The sequence below is a fragment of the Rousettus aegyptiacus genome, unplaced genomic scaffold (genome assembly GCF_014176215.1).
Source record: "Rousettus aegyptiacus isolate mRouAeg1 unplaced genomic scaffold, mRouAeg1.p scaffold_m13_p_10, whole genome shotgun sequence".
NCBI lineage: Eukaryota > Metazoa > Chordata > Mammalia > Chiroptera > Pteropodidae > Rousettus > Rousettus aegyptiacus.
In genome coordinates this window covers 87,351,440-87,374,493 of record NW_023416285.1, presented here as the reverse complement: position 1 = coordinate 87,374,493, position 23,054 = coordinate 87,351,440, and the positions used below count along the sequence as shown (strand labels likewise).

The window sequence follows — 23,054 nt, the reverse complement described above, 5'->3', positions numbered from 1 at the left end:
TATCTCATATGATCCTCACCAAAACTCATCAAATCTCCATTTTACAGAAGCTGAAATGCCAATCATAATTTGCCCTGGATCCCACCCACTAATCTTCAATAATAATTTGCCATGGGTCACAATCAATGGCAGAACTGAATCCAATTTTATGTGTGCAATTCTAAAACTCGTGCTCTTTCCACTAAATAGAACAGCCTCAAGTTTTTGCAGTAGTCAAATAGAGAAAATTATGAGGAATATTGTCATGTCGGGGTGAGAATTACACAACTGATAGTTACTGAACACATGTCAACTATTACATGCTTGAACGCTATTAATTACCTCCTCTACCTTTCTTTCTTTTTCCCATTAAACTCATATTAAATGAAATTTTTTTTTTCAGGTTTTACCCCAGCAGCATGTTGAAAGTTGCACATAGAATTTAGTGTGGGGGCGCGGAGAGGGAGGGAAAGGAGCACTTTTTTCAAATGGAATAGTCACTTTATAAACATATATTCTAAAAGCCTGAAAAATGACTAAATTTCCTCATAGAAATAAATATAATCTTCCTTTTCTAAAATAAAAATGCACATCTTATTTATATATGTATATAATTTAAATTTAAAAAATATATTTATATAATTGCAATCATAGACTTCCTCAATTATCATACCTCAGCCTCACATTATTATTTATCTTCTTTGAAGAGTTAAGATGTTTCTAAAGAACTTGGAAATCTTTCATAAACAAGGAGCCAAATTGTTAAAAATGTTTTCAGCTAGGCTACAGCTAGTTGTCAAAGCAAAATTTAAGATCAACCAGTAAAGAATAGCTTTTTTATAACGTTGGGATAGCGACTTTGATTTTAAATGTTACTAGCCCCTAGTAAACTGAAGACTTTGTATTCATTTTTAACTGTTTAACTTTTATTAAACAGTAAATGTTCTGCCCTCGAGCACAATGCCATAACCTCGACTGAAGCTTGCACTAGGGAGAAAGTTCAGAATTATCTGACGACACCACTCTGGGGGCCCAGCTTGGGCTAAGTGTCATCAAAGATGTGACTAGGGTGGAATGGTACGAGGAAACTAAGTATGGTAGAAAGGGAAATGATTTAAAAAAGAGTTTGTAGAATGCAAAGGGAAGGCATCAGCGGAAATGTCAAGTCTGTGTTGTTTTTGTTGTTTGAGTTCCATCTCATCTCGCCCTCAATGGAAATCGAGGTACCCTCCATTGGAAGTACCCTCCTCCGGAAATCCTAGAGCTCATCATTGCTTAAGCTGACCATATTGATAGATTGCTCTGTGACCATAGAAGTCTTGTTTCCTTTGGTGGCATATAAAGAGGAATACTTACAACTTTTATCTTTTTAGTAGCCTACAATTGGCACCCTACTCAAAAACATTTGCCCATTTGCTCTGCACATTGAACCCTAAGATATCCTGTCAGTTATAGCTTACTGTGTCATTGTAGTAGTTAAATCATTAGCTTTTCAACTTTCTAAAATCATAATGCATATTATTGTGTATCTCTAATGAGAGGTTTTTTAAGTGTATATGCATTGAAATTTATTGACTAGATATTTATAATAGCAAAAATTTAGAAGGAAAATCAATGTCCATGAAAAGGCTAAGGGTCAAACATTATAGTTCATCCATATGATGGAAAATTCTGCAATGATATCTGTTTATTGATATAAATGGTGTCGATAATATGTCGAGTGAGGAAAGCAGATTGTGGAATATTTATGCGGTATTATCAGTAGTAAATCTATGTATATAGAGGATCAAATAGGGTCTGTGGAGGGTTGTTTTGAGTCTTAGCCGTTCAGTAACTATATAATCTGATATGGTTGCTTTGTTTTTGACACTTAATTGAGTTGAGTTGATTTCTCATTTTACTTCACACTCATGTACGACATAAGGCAAGAGGGAATAATGATTTGACTATTCTCCCAAAACTTCTCTGTCTTGGGTTCTAACTTCTCTTTGCCTCTTCAGATGAGACAGTAAATGTTGATTGGAAGCGGTGAGAGTACCCATTTTGTCTTGTTTCTGCTCTTAAAACGAAAGCATTCAGTCTCTCATCACTATATCTGAGGTTAACTCTGGGTTTTTCATTATACCCTGTATTATTTGAGTATAGAATGTTAAAACCCCAAGAGTTAATCAAATTCAACAAAATTAAAATAACTTTAACACAGCTAAATAATAAATTTATTCTATGAATACTAACATGGCTCAGTTTAAAGAAATTGACCAATACAATTGATGGGATTAATATTGATGCTTATCCGTTCATCTTAATAGATGGAAAAAATACTTGATAAAATACAAGTTTTTTCTTATGTAAAAACTGTTAGCAGACTGAGGTAGAAGGATACATATTAATACAATAATAAATATTAGCTCAAACGATGGAAGAAATATACTGAACATTGAAGCCTCGGAGACTTTCCTATTAAAATAAGGGAGAAGGCCAGGATGTGATTACCATTGTTATGTAACAAAAGTCTAATTCCGGTTAATGCACAGAGAAAAGAAACATAAATAAGAGACACAATTATTGGAAAGGAAAAGCAGCATTATTATATGTAAATAAAGGTACTATTTACAAAATAACTACACAGAAATCAATAGCTATGCAATGGTCAGACATAACCATTTAGAAAATAAATGATTTAAACTTCTTAACAATAGCAAAAAATAGAGTGATTACTAACAAACTTAATTATGTGTATGCCCTACTTAAGGAAAACAGTGAAAGTTTGATGAGATAATTAAAAGAACACTTGAAAAAAATATTCTAATGATGGAAAATTACAGTATATTAAGATGTCAGTTATTTCTATATCAATTCTGTCAAATTCATAATAGGATTATTATTTGGAACATAAGAATGTGATTATAAAAAAATGACAGAAATGAATAAATGAATGAGACAACTCAGTAATGGAAAACAAACTATTTGCTATTAAACTATGGTATAAAACTATAATAATGAAATCATGATAGGACTTACACAGGAAGAAACAAAGCAGTCAGTAGGAAGGTATACAATTTCAGAGCTAGGCCTTAGCGATACCATGCAATTTGCCCCAAATGTGTAAATATCTATTATTTGACAAATGATCCGAGGACTCTTAACCATTGTTTGAATAAAGTTTTTTTTTTATTTAGATTTGCTTCTTACTTCACATCATATACCTAAATAAATTTAGAATAGATTCGAGAGTAAAAGTTAAAAATGAAATAATGGGCAAACTAGGAAAGACTATGGCAAATATTTACTTAATGCCAAAGTAGTAGAGGCCTTATTGAGCAAAAAAAGCAAATAAAGAAATCTTGAAAGAAAAGGTTGAAAAACTTCAGAATATAAAAATACAAATAGCTATATAGCAAAAAAAAAAAAAAATCATATTTATACTTGAATGACAACTTACAGACATGATCTATTTCATAGAGATTTAATATTCTTGGTTCATAGAAACCCTATTTTAAAAAAGGATAGTCCAATCAAATAAAAGGGGGAAAATAAATGAGTATACAATTTAAAACCGTAGAAACACAAATAGTCAATAAACATGTTTTAAAAGTTTAACCTCACTTGTAATAGAATAAATGTTCATTAAAACATGGCACATTATTTTTAAGCCATTAATTTCCAAAAAGGATGATGGTGTATATTCTTATAAGGATTAAAATGACATGTATGTGCTTATATATGTTGAATAAACTTTTTATAGAGCTATATAATGAATGCAAATTATGCTCTCCTTAAAATTAACTCTCAAGAGATATTTAAGGACATGGAAAAATATACCCCAGACCATAATATTAACTATGGAAAAACAAGTTGTCACATTATTGTTCCAGATTAATACATAGATACGTCAGTATGCATTAAATAAAGACTGGGTAGGGAAAAAAACTAACAATACCTTAGCATTAGGATAATGCTTACTTTAATTTCTGTTTTCATACTTTTCTGTAATTTCCTATTAAAACGATTATTTTAAAAACCAGGCAATGCTATCTAAAGCATCATTTTGATTAAAATTTCATACTATTTATTGAGATAGTATTATTCAAACAGAGGGTTACAATTCAAAGGGCTATCAATTACCCAGTGGGTTGCAACCAGTATTTTTTTTTTTTAATGAAACAGAATGGAATAAAATATCTCCGTGCTTTATGTGAAGCTCTCAAAAGAAAAAGAAAAAAAACCACCACAACAAAAATTTAGTTTCAGTATATGCACATGAACACCCAACCGCAAACACACAACCACACAACCACACACACATACTCAGTATGTATATGTCTAAATCCTTGATGTTACCCATATTTCTTACTATGATTTATTTCAAAAAGTTTGGGAGACTATTTTGGAATAATCTGTTCAAAGAATTGAAGATTTCTGAAATTGCATGCTTTGCATTGCTAACACATTTACATTCCCTTCACAAAGGTGAAATAACCAAAAAGGTGGAAATCGTTGCAAAACTCACATTGAACTCTTTCAGCCACCACTGGTTTGAAAATCAAATTAATGAACGCAATGCCCAAAAGGCTTAAATTTATGAAAATATAGAATATATAATGCTCTGTAATGAAGGATTATTTAAGTCAATACACAGGCATACTTGCATCATTTAAAATTCTCTTAGCCAGCATATTTCTATATGCACTAGCAATGCGTAAGAGTTAGATAGGCAGCAGAGATAAAAACTGAATTTTTACTGTGGGATTAGTAAATCAGTCTTTTGAGTCAAATAGCTTTTAACTTTTTCCATATGGGTAAATATTTCATTTTCTTGCCCCTTCTAAGTAGCATTTTAAGGAAGTTTTTTTATGTAAGTAGAAGTACTCGAGTATCTGATAATCTGGGTAGACTTGGCATCTTCCTAATTAAAACATGCTGAAAGTTCACTGCTTCAGGCTATTACTAATTACTTTGCCCTGATATGTGTTTAATGATTCTCCAGTATATCACTGATTCTGTTTTTATGCATCGCCATTTCAATGCATATTTCATTCTGCTTCTATTTAAAGTAGTCTTAGGTCCTTCATTCCCTTAAAGCATTGACAGTGACAAATGAGGATATTTTGCCAACGTGGGCAGTGGCTTTTAATCAGAATAATTTCTAAAAAGGTTAGCTTTTTTTCACATAAGCCTAAATGTTCTAGCTTCACTCCCAACATCAATTCTTTCCTACCCTACATACTCCAAAACCAAAAACAGACTAGAAATCAGGAGGTGATACTCATGGGAAGAAAGAAATCCAGCATAAAAAGCCAATTACATAAATCATGTTTCTTATTAAAATATTTTTTAGTGAAAGGTAGGGGGAATAAAAGCCAAAAATATCCTTTTTTACCAATACCTTGGGAGGAAAGAGGAACAAGAAGTGAATTTTTTTAATGAGGTAATTGAATTGGTATTATTATGCTTTAAAACTCACATTAAGGCTACTCTAGATTCTAAAAACCTATAAGAAAGATTACACCTGCGTCTCTACAAGATACCACATGTGTAAGTGACAAGGTTCTGGATATCAAATATCAGATGTTTTGACCTGAGTTTTTTGTCTGAAACTTATTTCCACAGCAAAATTTCTGCATTCTGCCCATAATTATTTTTACTGACATTACATTATGAATCTGAGCTACAAGTAATATCAAGAGCTTTCATTAAAAGAAAACATAATATGCAAACATAATATGCATGTTCTTGCATATTATAATGATGTAGAGTTTCATAATTATCCTATAGGATTGTCTCTGTAGTAGATTACTCTGTAGTTAGATCAATCTGTCACTCACAGAGTGACATAAAGATCTTCAGGCATAAAGATTCCAAAAACCTTTAATTTCTTGATTTCAGGAGAAATCATGCCTAAGCCTATTTAGAAACAATAAGCATGTTCTATATGGGAAGTGAGATATGATTTTTTACTAATTTAATTTTTATTGAGACTAATGATGATTATCAAAATTTAAATTTTTATGACCTACCTTTCCAATTAAAAATTTTCACTATGTCAAAACAGATTTTTTCTTATCTTCAGCTTCGGACTACCTATTGTCTATTTTACCCAATGATAAAATATGTTATTAGTTATAATCACAGCTGTTTTTCATTATACTCATTTCTCATCTAAAATACTTCTACTTTCTTTAAAAGCATTTTTCCATTTCTTTGATGCTGGAGGATCATTTTTCATACTTTTACAGACTGGCAAGAAAATTTGCTAAATGTACAATTGATTTTTCCATTAAGTTAACACACTATGATAAATACACCTAAGGCTGTAAGAACCATTTAAATCAACAGGCTCCTTAATGAGGTATTTGTAGTAAAATTTCAGAATTTTACAGATCTCTAATTTTAGACAACAATCTAGAACAGAGATCAACAAACTATAGCAAGTGGGCCAGATGTGACCCATTTTCTGTTTTTGTAAATACAGTTTTATTGGAACACATATACACTCATTTCTTTATGTGTTTGTCTTTGCTTATAAACTACAATAGCAGAGATGTCTAATTAGGAGAGAAACCATAGCTTGTGAAGCCAAAAGTACTTATCATTTTGTCCTTTGCAGAAAATATTTCCTACTCCTTATCTAGAAACTAATTGCTAACTAGGTCTTAAGATTCTGTGAAGTTGCTTTCATAAGTTCTCCAATATAGATGTTTCTTCTCATTGGTGAAATGACTCCTGTTCAATTGTACAGTAAGATGTACTTCATTTTTAATTTTTATGTATTTTATATGTGTGTATGTGTATATATACATATATATGTGTATATATATATGTGTGTGTGTTTATATATATGTTTAACATTTGCTATTTCCTTCACCTGAATATATTACCTTTGTAAAATAAGATATTTCTGAAACCTTTTCTACAAAACTGAGGCAAGTTAGAGATTTGATGAGCTTTACACTTTAGTCTCTGAACTGGATAGATGCTGCAAGCTAGAATACTGTTTTTTTGGTTTTGTTTTTGTTTTTTTGTTTTTCTAAGCTTCGTTATTTAATGGGGTTCACTTACCGTGGTTCCTAGGAGATTTGAAATCAGCATTCCATTGAAATTGAGTGGGGAATAGGTCAATTAAATTATAGCTGTTTATCCATTTGTTTTGTAATTAGATGATAGTGAGAAGAGAATAACTTGAAAATAAACACGTTGGAAACCTAGTATAATTAGGAGCTCAGACTGTACTGGAATCAGTTTTTGAAAATTATTTGCAAAACCACCTAATCTGTCTTATTTATAAATATTGAATAAAGAATTGGCCCATGTTTGAGAGCCAACTTAGGTTTTCTCTCATAGGATTCTATAATACTAATTCCCAAATGTGATGATAAAGGACATTTTACATTAATATGGTACACAGAATTAATTCCTAAACATTCTTCAAAGTGCTGTCTATAAAATGAAAATCTCACTTGCTCATTTTTCAACAAATGTCAACTTTACTATGTGCATATTGCAGTCGTTACTTAGGTTTTGAAAACAGCTGATATTTACTAAATATTAACCATGTACCAAGCTGTAATTTCAATCCTTACATAACCTCTCTTACCTCATTTTACAGATGAGGAAAGAAGCTTAGACAGGCAAAATAACTTACCTAAGACTACATCCCGATTTTTTGCCCAAGCCAAAATTCCAGCTCGAGCAGTTTGACCCCAGAACCTCCCTCTGAACCATGTTCTCCTCAAAGTCTTATGAGTAGATGAGCTGGAGCTCAACTAGTTGTGGTGTAATGATGATGCTAGCACTTGATATTGGGGAGACACTGAGAAAGGGTCGATAAGAAAGGAGACGCTTGTTGGAAGAGATAGCTTGAGTTCAGTTGGTTCACTTGGGCTCACTAATTAGAGACAAGGAAGGTATTCCAGGCATAAGTAACAGCATGTTCAATGGCGGAGACGTGAAAGAGCACAGCACATCCAGGCAGGGGTGCTCAGGGGCCTGACAACAGGTTGTATGTAGCCCATGGGCTAGAGGAGTGAGAAATGAGCCTGCCATTCAGCCATACTGTACAGAAAGTCAGTGGTTTTCAGATTTCACTGTGGTAAGAATCACTCGGGGTGCTTGTTTACGATGAAAATTGCTGAACTCAAACTGCCCGAGAATCTTATTCAGCTAGACCCAGGAATTTACATTTCAACAGGAGTATAAGATGGTTACAGTGTAGAAGAGCCTCTTTGCTAACACCAGTTAAAAATGTCAAGAAATCAGCATGCTGGAGCATGGCATGGTTAACGTTGTGTTTTAGGAAAAACAACACAGCAGCTCAGGGCAGAGAGAAAGTTGTTCTCAAAAGTGATTTGTGATTTATTTTGAATTCAGAAATAACAGAGAGGTAGTTTTTCGTAATGATTTTAACACACATACTTTTGTTTATAATTGTTTTCAGATGCTATTTAGATTACTAGATTATAAAAAAAAAAAAACGCTAAAGGAGCAGGATCTAGTTTTATTAATCTTCAAAGGCACTCTAAGCCACAGAAATGCATGAGCTTTTCGAACCAAATCTTATTTGTATTTGCCATGCTCAATTCTTCCTACCCTAGCAATCAGTAGACCGCAGATCAATTAATAGAGAATCAATTGTGAATAAATGAATTACTTAATTTGAATCACATATTTTCAGTAGAACCTGATTTCACAAAATATAACTGGGGAATCCTTTAGTAAATCAAGGTTTGATTTACCCATTTAAAGGACAAATTACTAAAGATGGAATTTCAGTTGACCCATAAATTTAAGATTTACTATCGTCTTGTTATAATATAAGGTAAAAGTTGTTATTTCCCAGTGGCTTTGAATACATCTGCAATAGAGTAAGTGAAGACAAATTGCATTTTATAAATTATTTGTTTTGTTTAATTTTTGTGGTCAGGTGTCTCCAAAAAATATTTTTATTGCAGAAAATTGATATATCCCCATCTTGAAAAAGACAATGTCGGTTTGTACATTTGGAAATATTTAAAAAAGAAACACACACACACTTGAAAGGAAAAAAGGAGAGGGAATAACCATCTAACTCATCTGGAATCAAATAGACTCTAAATGTCAGTTTCTCTTTGGATAACCAGAGATGGCCTTGACCAACTGAGTATTCTCAAAGTTAGCATGCCAGATCACACACTGATGTTTATTCCACACTTAAGCTTGTTCAGCACAGATGGTAGGCATAAAATAGCTGAGCTCTAATGAATCATGTCTGGGCCGAATGATAGATATGGTCATTTTTGTTGACAGTAAAGTTGTTTTCACATTCCACTTGAATTATGCTCATTCACGCTGTAGTACATAATCTCTGGCAAAGATGCTTAGGAAAAGTCATCATGTGGATTCACTACAAAACAAGTGGAAAAAATAAAGTAGCACTATGTAAGTTCTATAAGAAAATATAAGACAAAAGTTGAACAGCCTCTACTTACTTTTAAAGAACATATAAATATCTTAAGATTAACATTTACTAATATGAATTCATATATATTATATGTAAATGCATACTTAGATATTAAAATTCAGCGGCAATGTAAATCTTTAATTTTAATAGACTGGCAAAAATATTTTTAATTTCTAACGTGAAAAAGAAATCACATGTCAGACATACAAGGTATGATCATATATTCCCCTGGCCCTAAGATTAAAATGTTCAAATCAAGTTTGGTAAATAAGATATAAATAAGCACATGAAATTTTATATAAAGGAGAAAGTTAAATAGGTAAGTGCAATGTCATCAACAGCAGTTATGCAGCTTTATCAGAATGGGCTCTGGAGAGTAATTTCTGAGCCTTGAAAAATGAATGGACTGTAGTTAGATAGATAAGGAGGGCAGAAAGTTATTCCAGTCAAGGAAGAGAGAAAGCATCAGCAAAAGCTTATTAGCCCAGTGCTTTCTATTAGACCCATTAGATATGACCTCTTCATGGTGAGGTCAAGAACATACTCAGGTCAAACCATTCACTAGAAGGACTCAGAACTCAGAAAAGCTGTTGCACCCAAAGTTGCCATTTGCTGCAGCAAAAGGATACAGATTAAAATTAGCAAAGGTGAAAGGCACGTAGAGCAGAATCCAGGAGAAACAAGTTTCCCACTGGGAGAGTTGTGCAGATAGCACTTACTCCCCCAGCAACAATCTGTGAAAACACACAGCATGTACTGCCAGCCAAGGAAACTCACCCAAGCCTTCGTGTCCAGGGTTTTTATTGAGGGTCGGTCTCATCAGTATGAAATTCCGTATGACTAACCTTATCTCTAGTCTCCAGCCCCCGCAGAGGTCAAACTCATACAGCATGGCCCAGGGCTCCAAGTGAATAAAACAGACATTCACCATTAATCATATTGCCATAAAAACCTCACATAACCCAAGACCCGAGATGTACAGAGACACTCTTATCCAGCAGGATGTTCCAAGAGACTATTTCCCAGGAGCCAGACAAGGGCCAGTTATTTCTTTGCAATTTGTGGGTTTGAAACCCCCAAACCTGATGAGTGAACCCTTTACTGCACAGAGTTCATGTGACCGTGGGTCTTAAACTTAAAAATTGAAGAAAAACAAAGAGATATGAAATCCTGAAAAACGATACCTGCAAAATATTTGTCTGTATCTATTTGTTTGGGTGACGAGGGAAAAAATGGGGAAAACCAACTTCATAGCATGACAGTTGGCCTTACCTTCGGGTAGAGAGCCAGGTGGCCGGCGTAACAAAGGGCGTCTCAATGGAGTCATTCGTTGCTGTGTTTGATCGTAACACGTGACGACATAGGGGAGAGGTGTTACACAGAGCCCTGTGACTACTTCACTGCGGCTCCAATGAAGAGCTCTGTAGGCAAAAAAGCTTATGTTGTGCTAAACTGAAAGTTTGAGAATTAACTACTTACCAGTCTTTTTCTTTTAATTTTTGCCCCTCCCTCTGCTCCCCCTGCTCCCTTTTCCGAACTGCAATGTGGTCTTCCCTGAAGATGTTCCAGTGGATTCGATCGCCATCGGCAGGACTGGGTGGACAGTGGATGCCCTGAAGAGGTACATGCGTGCTTTAGTATGACAAGATTCAGGGGACCAAGCTCTCATATCTAGCTGCCACACTATAATGAAAATGGTTATCTAATTTGATAAAGGTAGCTAGCAGTTATTGAGTCCCTCATGTGTGCCAAACTTTGGGTTTAAGTCTTTGCATGTATTTTCTGTTTATTCTCGTACCCATCCTACAAGGCGGGAACTGTTATTAGCCCCATATTACCAAGTGGAGAAGAGAGAGGGTCAGAGGGATGAGGGGAGGTAATGGGGAGAGGTGGAGTGAGGGTATTCGAAACTGAGTATGTGGCTAGGGAATAGCAGAACCAGGATTCGAATCTCTATGAACAAAGGGTCGTTCTCTTAAACGCTTGCTACTTTTCTAAGATCTAGGAAGCCATTTCTTATCTTATTCACTCAAATTACAAAACCATTGATATGAAGGAGAAGATTAATTACAGAAAATCAGTGTGATATAAGAAGTTAGGACGATATAGCATGAAACAGTAACTCCCAGGCAAACATGACAAAATGATGCGGTGAGGTGATTCAAACAAGTGCGTACAACCGCAGAGGCAGTTTTTACCCGTTTTAACGTTTTCTAGTGCATTGGATTTACACTGTCATTTCAGGGTCACATAAAGATATTCTGTAAAGTTCGCAAAGGAAAGTATTTGTTCCTTCTCCCTTTGTTAAGTTTTAGAGTATGAAGTTTGAATAAAAACCAATTTTTCTCATTCAGTCAAGCAAATCATGTCGAAATACTATTTTGAAAATTATTAGAAGATCCATAGTTACTAGATTCTTTTTGAAAATTAAAATTTTATTTATAATGTCTCATATCTTAATAAATACGTCTTTGAGAATATTCTTAAATTTTAATCAACTTTGACATTTAGTTGGGTAATTACAGTGATATAAACTAATCTATCTATTTCACTTACTTAGCAGCTTAATTCAAAAAGAAAATATATTGACACAGTCATAGCTGTGTTTTCAGGTTGATGTGTCTTTCACGTAATCACAGTTACCTCTGTGATTTAATTTAAAAATTAAGATTTTTAATTTAATTTAAATTAATTTAAGTTAAAATTCATCCATTTTCTGATTTTTATTTAATTGTTAATTAAATGTTTAAATTGAATATCTATGCTTCCATGAAGATCAAGGGTGGAATTCAGACATCTTAATTTTCTTCCTTCAGTATGGGCTTACCATGAACAACCATAGGAGACAGAAAGAATCCATCATATTTTAAGTTCTCCTAAATATATCTGTGGGGAATTTACCATGTTTTGTGATCTGTGCTAAGTACTAAAATTACAAAGATTAAAAAAAGTGCCCCCTACTCCCAAATAGCTCAGAGTCCTAATACATTCTGTAGTATTCAGTGTTTTCTGTTTCATTCTGTAGTTAAATTATCAACATTACTAGCTTTATGGTAAGCAGTTCTCGTCTTTTACAGATAAGTAACAAGGGCACCAACTCCATCCATTTTTCATGCCTAAAATCAAGGTTTAATTTTCTTTCCGACTTTGTGAGATGAGTTTTTTCAATAAGTGCAAATTCTCTTGCGAGCACTTACTATGTACTGTTTAAGCACCAATAATGTGAAAGTGGGGAAAAATGTGCCCCCTTGGTAGATAGACCACTGAACAGAGGACTGCACTTAGAGACGGACGTGGACAAAGATACAGGAACTACAGGTGTATGGTCTTGCTAAGCAGAGTAAGAGAAGGTTTGCCTGAGGAGGTGATATTTAAGATGATGCCTGAAAGGCAACTAACTGAAATTCTATAGAGAGGAATGGAGAGAGATGACATTGGTGGTATACGCAGGGACCAAAATGCAATAAGTTCAAGGAGTTTAGGCTTTATCTTGAGCAGGAGTTAGCTACCCGAAAGGATTTAATGAAAGGGATGGTTTGATGCAAATGATTTTTGTAAAGAATCACCCTGGCTGTGGATAAATTGTGGATTATGATACAAGAGGCCAGTGAGTTGTCTGTAGCTGTCACTCAGGCCAAAGATGCTGATGATCTGGACTAAACTGATGGGAAAGGTGGTGGTGACCCAGAGGTGAGGTTGTGAAATAGAAATGAGAACTATTTGAAACATCCTTTTTTAAACATTTTTATAACATTAATGTAGTTCTGAAACACAATTAAAAAATAGATATCCATGACTGCACTGCCCAATTCAAGAACTAGAATTACTGGTGACTATGAAGCCGGCCGGCTCTTTGCCTTTCCCTCTTAAAAATAAATAAAACTATTCTGAATTTTGGGTTTGCCGCTCAGAATTTTGTTGTTCATACTTATCCATGATGGTGGTTTATTCATTTTGATAGCATATATCCCATGATCTGAATATCCCATTTATTTACTCATCATATATTTATTATGCATCCTTGATGTCCCAGGCATTTTTGGGGTACTAGGATGCAATTTGACAACAAAGCAAAACACAGCCACCAAACCTCCTGGAGCTTATATTCTTAAAATCATACTTTCTTCACTAAGTCTTTTGTTTATGGACATTATTTCCAGATTTTTCCTATTACAAAAACATCTTATGTTTGTCTCCTGAATCACATACACAAAAGTTTCTCTAATATTTCTTAAAGTGACATTACTGAATATGAGTTAGGTCAGTGTTCACCTTCGAAAGATAATGCCAAATCTTTTTCAGCTTTTCAGTGCTACAAGCACAGCTGGAACTGCTTTGAGTTCTCATTATTTCATGATCCTCACAACCCTGGTTTTGTCATATTTCTTCATTTCTGCAAATGTAATAGGTGTAAAATGGTATCTTATTGGGAACTTAATTCGCAATATACCAATCATTAACAAAACTGAATGTACTCTCTTTTTTTTTTAGTAATACATGATAAAGATTTATTCAAGTGTCTTAGGGTCCACAGTCCATAAACACAACTAGGCAAAAAAAAAAAAAAAAACAAAAACAAAAACAAAAAAAACCCAGATGTGTTCTGAAGAAGAAGGAAAAACTCAGAGTTCTTATAGTTCTGCATTCTTAGCCTCTGGCTTGGCTCAAGGTGGAACTCTCTAGATGACTGGTGGTCTGAATGAATAGTGGATGTCAGTCTGGATAAATGATGTCAGATGGTCTGGATATAAAACATTCTTTCTTTAGTTTTTCAGTGGGTAACCAAAGGGTTATCTGGAGGTTCAATGTATATCCAGGCACTGATGAAGGACCGGATGAATGTACTTACATGTGTTTTTTGGCCTCTGTGTTTCTCCTTCTGTCTTGCTTCTTCTGTGAGATGCCTATTCATATCTTTTTCTTATTTTTTTATTGAGTAATTGTCTTGCTCTTCTCACTCAGAACACTAAGTCTTCATTGATTATGTGTAACATAATAGATCTGATATATAACCACCTTACAAAACTTTCTTGCTAATTTGAAAAATATATCTCAAGATCTTAATGGTTCTCTCCTTAAACAGTCATGTCACCTGTGAGTAATAAGCATTTTGCTCCTTTCAATTCCTCATATAATTTTTTTTCATTTTTGTTGTATTATTGCTTTAGCTAATATCTCCAGCTATATATATTTTCTTCCAAGTTCTTTTCTTTATGTTCTTTTCAAGTTCTCTTTGATTTTATTTAGTTACCATTCACTCACAAATTAACGTGTCTAATTAATCTTTTATGGTTAGCTTCATAGTACATGTATCTTGTTTAAAAAGATTTCTTACCAAACTTTATAGTTTTTTTCAAAAATTTTTTCTAAATATTTTAAAAGTTTGTCTTTCACATTAAAATCTTTATTCCATTTGGAATTGGTTTCTATGTATGATTAAGGTAGAAATCCAATTCTGTGGGGATTTTTCCCCTTTATAGATAATTTCAAGCAGCATTTATTGAATAATCCTTTTGGCAATTTTTTTCAAATCCACCTCTTTCTTGTATAGTTTCCATACATTTGGTTTCTGGGATCTTCTGTTCTAATGCTCAATTTGTCAATACCTTGACCAATGTCACACTGTCTTAATTACTATAGTTTTATAAGAAATTTTGCTATCCATAGAACATCTCTTTAATTTTTCTTCTTCAGACACATTTTGACTACTTTGAGGCTTTTATTCTTCATGTAGATTTTAGACTCAACTTGTCAAGATCTATAATCAATCAGTCAATCTCGTTAATATATTTGGAATTATACTGAATTGTGAATTATATTGCATTTCCAAATTATAGACAGTTTTTAAATTTATCTTTTTATTATTGACTTCTAATTAAATTGTAGCCAGTGAAAATATATATGATCCTGATTCTTTAAAATTGGTTGGAATCTCTTTTATGGGACAGCATATGGGCAGTTTAAACAAATGAGCTACATGTGTTCAAAAAGAATGTGTTTTCTAATCAAGTAGGTGTCAAGTCTGATAAATGTAGTATTCATTCAGACTTTCTCCATTTTCTTTTTTACCTTCTGAGCTCTTTGAAGATAGACTTGACCTTCTCATCACTTCCTTCTATCTTTTATGTCTCTTGTGCATCATCTATCTTATTTATCTGTGCCATACCCTGGGTAATTTCTTCAGATCTATCTGCCAGTTTATTAATTCTCCCTTCGTCTTGTTTTATCTGCTATTCATTGAGGTAGTAATTTCAATTAATGTATTTTTTATTTCTAAACTTTAAATTTGACACCTTATTAAATCTGCTGACTCATTTTTATAGACTGTTATTAGTTCATTTTAAAATTTTGCCTTTCATGTCTTTAAGTATGTATAATTTTTATATATTTTACATTGAATGATCTGTGTCTAAAGTTTTTGGGAATCTTAATACGTCATTCATAGTTTTGCACTTTGTCGAAGTACCAGTTTTCTTTTGGCATTTCTTTTTGTATTCTTTAATTGGAAGTGCATATTTGTTTGATCTTATTCCACAGGAATCCCTATGACCTAAACAGGTGATGCTTTCTGCCAGAGAGAGTTTGATGATAGGAACTCAAGGGTTTTAGAGGACACCATATGTCCCTGCCTTAATACGAGGAGTTTAGATTTATCTTCCCCATCAACTGCTGGCACAAGGCTTGATCTCCATAGAGCTTGGTTTTTCCCTTTTAGCCCTCAAAACAGACCCTGCTTTTTTTACTTAATGTGTACTGCTCCTATTATCTTTAAAGCACACAGTTTTTGCTTTGTCTTATTTTGTCGGGAAAATAATAGAAAGGCACCGTTGGAGATTTTCTTTACTTCCTGAAAACCCTAGTAATGCTTTAGTAATCCTAAAATTCATGTTTTATCCAGAATCTATTTGTATTGTATTCTACTTGTATTTAAAGTCTTTAGTCTACATTTACTGCTGTAAGCAAGCCAAGATTTTACCTTAGACTTTAGGGTGTTGGACAATACTTGTTTTCAGAAATAAAGACATAGGAGGAGACTAATACGTGGCAAGTCCCATTTTAGACTTGAGATGTCTGTGACATCCATATGCATATGTTAAGTCAGTAGGTGACTATTTAGGTCAAAAATCCAAGAGAGAAATGGGATCTGGAGATATATATTTATGAATAATCGACATAATCATCATGAGTGTGGAGGAGATTGCTAGTGAGAATGCAGACAGTGAAAAGATGGGTCAAGAACAATCCATAAGAACCACCAGCACTTAAGGGATAGACAGAAATACAGGAAATAGAGGAGGAGTTGTTAGGTATCGCAAAATTGATGAGCAGATGGACAGAACTCAAGACTAGAAGATGGACAACTGTGCCAAATGCTGATGAGGTATCAAGGATATACCAGGGAAGGTTTAGTAAATAAGGAGATATTTAGAAACGTTGGCATGAGAAATTTCAATTTAGGTGGACTGGGTAAAAATATTTTCATGAGTGGGGAAAATGGGAGTCCAAGAAAACCAGGGCACACCAGTCTTTCTGAAAGTATGACTGAATGGAAGGAAAGGCAGGGTGATGTCAGGATGCGCTTTGGAGAAGAGGAAGGACTCGGCTTTTAACATAAGATTAGACACACTTGAGTATGTTTCAGTGCTGATGATAATAAGGCAGTGGGAAATTAGAATCAACTGAGCAAGTTCACAGTCCCTGAGAAGGTGGGCTGAGTTGGGCCAGAGTGGAGATCGAGAGAACAGCTGTAAATAATGGACCCCATCCATGCTAACAGAGGAAGGAAAGATAGGTTAGTACAGATTCCAACAAGAAAAGATATTTAAATAATTCTTACTGACGATTCTTTAATTTAGGAAATGAAAGGTGAACCCGTGGTGTAAAACTGGAAGAGGCATTCTGGAATGGAGGTTTTAAGTAGGGCGGAGAGGGTTCGAAATGGACAGTGAGAATGATGGGGAAAGAGGCTTCACATACTTAAGTATGCTGTAAACTTCGTCTTTATGTACCTGTTTTTCTTCCTGTACGAACTTTATCCTTTTGACATCACGGTTTATGCAAATATATTGATATAAAATTTAGGGTAAGATAAATAGTAACATGAAAAGTTAACAGAAAATGATGAAATCCAAAAATCTAAAGATGGAAATGCTTTGTTACATCCAATTTTTTTTCTCTTGTCTCTTTTTACATACTTTGCAAATTAGCAAAATCTATAAATGTAGTCCCATACAAAAAAATATTAATTCTTTATCTTGATTGGAGAGTTTTTTGTGCTTTACAGACAACTTCTTTGACGTAATTTTTAAAAACGTATATGATCACTCTTAATTCTTTTCCCACCTGTTTCTCTTACCAGTCGAAAGAGAAGATGTGTGAGAACACAGAGCCAGTGGATAGTCCTTCTCAGACCAGCACAACCACGCAAGCGACAACCACAAAATTCAGGGTCCTAACGACCACCAGAAGAGCAGCCACCTCCCAGCTGCCCACCAGCCTGCCCACAGAAGGTGCCCTAGAGATATTTTTGTTCTTTTTTCTAAAGGAGGGAAAAGTCACGCACCAGGGTAGCTGTCTAGAAGGAAAGTTTCTCTTTAGCAAACTGGATTTCTACAGGATTTCTAAAGGAGAAAAGATAAAATTTTTATGAAACGAAAATATGGGCTGGGATTCTTTTAATGTGCTGTACCTGTTATTAACTCTTGGCTTTTACTGGTGACTGTCCTCCCTAGAAAAGAAATACAGATTTCCTTTCATATTGCTAAACTTTGCAGTAACTGAATTTGACATTTTAGTCACAGGATAGAAAGGGGAAAAAAAGGCATGTAAAATGTTCATTGATTTTGGATTCTGAACAATAGATGATTCTGCTCATATGCAATTCAATAAAAATAGAAAGACGTTGTTTATGTCACGGAAATTGTCCTTGGAAAATATTTCTTCTATCAGGGAAGGGGAAAATACCAGAGAACATTAGTTCATGGGCACGACTTATCAGGGGAAGAGGTATATTAGCCAAAATTTGTTAACTGTTTAGTCTAAATGGCAGCGCTAAAGAGAAACATGAGACTACTTGGCCAAGAATAAGCTTTGAGGGGGAAAAACGGTCCTTGTTTACTGTCTCAAGCCTTGCTTTTATCTGAATATGAAATTAAACTTGAACTTTTTGCTCTTCATTGAAATTTCATTAGATATTAAAAGTTCACTGGAATAAAGTGGTAAAGTGAGGTGGAGGACAGCTGGCAAATATATCTTACTGCTTTTAAAACCAGTGTTATATTTTAATCCGTATTTCTGTGGGTTGTTATACAGCCTGTGAAAATATTTTTATAATTTGAATACTATCCCATGAAAATATTCCTGCAGTTTGAATCCTTCCCTTTAGAATGAAATATAACCACTGAAATGAAAACATATGTCCTATGTTTTGTTCATTAAGGACAAGATTTTTTTTTTCATTAAAAAATGTTGGACATATTTATTAACAAGGAATAAGTATTTAACCTCTGAAGTTAAATTTGTAAATAATGACAAATCTTTCTCATTCCAGTTAATTTTGAACTTTCTTGGTCTTGCTTTTTAAAGCAAATAAAGGTCATAACTATAGAGTCTAATTATAATAACTCATTTTAAAAAATTAAAAATAAATGTATCTTAAGTTAAAATTATAATGCATTTTCTCATGGATCTTAAAATCATATCTTGATCTTGATCTTATAATCTCAGGAAGAAATTTTAGTACTATATCGTGTAAGTTGAACTAGAAATTAACTCAGTAAAATATCAAAATCTATTCTTATATAGTTAAGACATTAGTAGACGATTACTGCTCATGAAATTTATGCACCTTTAAAATGTTTTCTGTTATATTAACTTTGAATTTCTCTTTCAGATGATACCAAGATAGCACTGCATCTAAAAGATAATGGAGGTAGGAATTGACACTTTCCTTTTATCAATATTTTTAGATATCAATTTGTTTCAATCATTTAAATGTGAGAAAGGACTCTGGGGCTTCCAAATGAACAGCAAGGTTATGTTTCACTTTCTGTCAGTGTTTAACAGAAGAAGGATTCAGTGGGTTGGCTTGAAAAGTGAGAAGATTTCAGGAGTGGAACAAAATTCTAATCCACGTATTTTCCTATAAAACTACATGACACCAATGAGCACTTAGAAAGTTAAAATGTTACATGCTACGCCTTGTTGTTCTGATGTATGGTGCGTGGGCACAACTGATGTATGGGGTATTGGGATAGGGGTTAAGATAAAGATTGAGAGGATTAAAGCTAATAAACCCACATACCTTCCCATTCTCTTTTCTAGCTCTTGGTTTAATTGTGTATGTGACTGTCTACACAGCACAGCTATGGGGTTCAACTATTTTTTGTTCATTTTTTCACTAAGTTGACTATTCAATATCCTTTATAAATAAAATTGAGAAACAGAGCAGTGCGGAAATGCATGGAAGTATATTGTGCTAGGCCTTTTTATCTTTTATCTAAAGCAAGGGACAAAAGTTTAAGTATGCCAAAGAATATTTAGTTAGAGCATACTTAAAGTTTTTCTAAGACAGTCGAGAAATATCTATAGTGGTACTTGAAAATTCGAGGAAGAAAGGATTTTCCAAAACAAGGCCGTGAAAAATATTAGCTAAAATTTTTTAAATTGTTCTTTTCCTATTAAGCAATGATAGCTCGTTTTGCTCCTCTATTGTAGTATGCCAAATTTTCATAAAAGAGATTATTTTGTTAGTAACTGTATTCAGCTCAGGAAGGGGGTCTCCTCTTCTTAGAAAATCTATTATGTAAATGTGCACATGCTGTGACATTGTTCCGGACAGTTTTACTTTTGCAGCTCCAGGTGATTTTGTGCCTAAGTCAAAGGTGTTAGGATTTTTTTCACTATAACCGTACTGAATAATTTCTAAATTGCTCAATGTAGGTTAAATAACAGATGATTTCTGTTTTCTTAGGTCATTGTGTGTCTATAACATAGGTGTACACACACAAGGACCTAAGATAAATATAAATATAAATATAGATGATATAGATATAGATATAGATAGATATACTCTTTAGAATTCATATCAGTCTTTTTGAAAGAGAAGCTGCTTAGCGTCTTAATATTTATCATTATTACATCAGTTGTCCATTGTCTTGCTTCTGCATCATAGCGTTATGTTATTCATTTCTTATTAATTGTGTTGATGCAATAAATGGATAGCTTTAAAGATGACCATTGGTAAAATATATACTCACTAAAAATTAATTAAAATCTTAGTGTTAAAGAGACTTCAGCATCCCTCCCATTCAGGACTTGTCAGAGCCAGGTGTTTTTAAGTCTCATGTAGGTGTAAGTCCTAAAGTGAGGGGTTACCTCATTTGAGGGAGGGGTCTGTGGTGAATTAAATGGTGGAGGGGTCCCCAAGGGACTTCTGTTGTACTTGTTCATCTAATTCTTAACGTGGGTAGTGGTGACATGCATATTTGTTATTTTATCTTCTGTGCTCGCTTTTTTTTTTTTAATGAAGTAGTCTATAGTGCTACCAGAAAGAAAGGAAAAAAAAAGATTTCTGTGATTATATAGCTACGAAATACCCTGGGTGAGAGAAAATGAAAGAGGTTTCTATGCTGGAGAATGATTCAAAGCTTTTAGTGTTCGTTTGTTCATTCGTTTATTCCTGCCGAATGCCAGCATTGTTACCGGCTTGGGCTGTTTTTAAGTGAACAGAGCTGAGACAGGTTGCCTGCTTTCAGACAGCTTGTGTTCTAAAGAAACTTCGAGATGGTAATAAAGACGGAGTATCTAATAGCGTTTCTCATTTAGTCATAAAACCTTTCTATAACTAGCATCTTATGGACTTAATGTTTTGTGGAATACGCATTGGGAAATAGTTTTCTAGAAAATTGCCAGCTATTCTAAGGAAAATCCTTGGTTTTGTTTCATGCAGCAAGAAATCGTAAAACTTTGACAATCTTAACTCAGTGCATTAGAACTACCTTACAATGCCGAGACATCGTGATAAGTAATTCCAAGATTTAAATGGAGGACTTTTAATTCTTTTTTTATTATACCTGGAAGAGTTGACTGTTGGATTTTCAGATGATATTCAGATATGCAGCGGGTACCCATTAGAATTTCAAAATATCGCAGTAAGAATCTAAATATGTGTATACAATTTTTTTTTTTTTATATCTAGGTTGTTCAGGCAGTTTTCCTAAAATATACTTAGAGTGTACCAACCTGAATGGCATGAAGTTCAATGTTCCTTCAAGAGAGTATTTAAGGGAAATCACACATTGCTTTTACAGTTCCTTCATCAGAGTAGCATTCTATGGTTGCTTTTTATTTTCTGGAATATGGAGATGCAGGAAAGGTTGCCAACTGAAGTCTAACGTCATTAGTTAATTAAACATGTTGAAAAAAGAGTTCAGAATTGTCCTCTCCCTCTCCTCCAGCTTACTATTTTACAAGATAAAAAAAATAATAAAAAGGATGCCTAATTTAAATGATGCCTCATATTTATTGGGGAGTTTTTTAAAGGCAAGCTAATACGTTTTTGTAAATTGCTATATATTGTTGCAAAAAAGTTTAGCACATTTTATTTCTTGATTTAATTTCCTGATTTAATTGGCTGTTCTTAAAAGCACTTTAATTTAGAGGCTGTACTCTTCTGAAAAGGTGACATTTGGCAAAGTAGTCACTATGTAGCTAGAAACCAATGACTCTGCCTTCGCATACATCATATTGGATTGCCTTGTCTCTGGGTCTTTTTGGGACATTTCTGTGGGTCAAAGTAGTTGATTTTCTTAGCGGAATCCACAGCTGACATGATGATACATTCACTTTCCAGGAGATTTGCCTTCATCTTTGATATCAAAGCTTAAAACACTTCTGAGCCACTGGATACCAAAAGCACACAACACAACTTCTCATTTTCAGGACCCAAACTGAGTGGCAGCCTGCTCGCTACATCTCTCCTCCAGACCAATCTTCAGTTGTGCATTGAGTTTCCTGCTTCCTTTCAATTAAGTCTACGTGAAACCTCCACGAGTTTCAGCCTAGTTGTTTGCTTGGAGAAGTTTTATTAGCCTTCAGGGTCGAGTGGAAATTCTAAGCTCTATAAATAATTTGGAGAAGAGAACGTGAAAAAATGTAAACAGAGACAGTGACAGCTAATGAGTACAGGCCCCTTTCGTAAAAGATGTGGCATTGATTGACCATGGCGAACGGCCAAATACAAAAACTCAGAGGAGCCCATCCAATGATGTCACTGTATCTCCAGCTGAAATATTACTGGTTGCACGTTTATAATACTAACTTCAGAGTAATACGTACATCTAATTAAATAGCATACCTGTCCCTTATTTATGTGAAAAACAGAAGATTAGGAGAAGGAGGAAGAAGTGGAGAGGGAAGCGGAAGAAAAAGAAAAGGAAGAGGAAATGAAATATTACGTTTACTGTGATCTCGGTCCCAGTCTAAATGCCATGCATACATTACCTCACTTAATTCGCATAATACCCCTGCGAGCGGGTCCTATTATCATTTTCATTTTACAGCCAAAGAAACGAGGGTACGGGAAGGGTGGGTTAGCCGGCTGGTGCGTGGCAGGGCTGGGATGTGCACCTGTTTAACC

General features: G+C 34.1%; 1 protein-coding gene across 2 annotated transcripts in view; it reads left to right on the top strand.

Moving 5' to 3' along the window:
• Nucleotides 1-23,054, top strand: part of PLXDC2 (plexin domain containing 2) — a 355,810-nt gene that overhangs the window by 290,739 nt on the left and 42,017 nt on the right. For both annotated transcript variants that reach the window (XM_016124268.2, XM_016124276.2), the window contains exons 10-12: nt 10,976-11,036; nt 17,775-17,925; nt 19,308-19,346. In XM_016124268.2, coding sequence (XP_015979754.1) covers nt 10,976-11,036; nt 17,775-17,925; nt 19,308-19,346 — 251 coding nt within the window. The remainder of the gene's footprint in view (nt 1-10,975; nt 11,037-17,774; nt 17,926-19,307; nt 19,347-23,054) is intronic.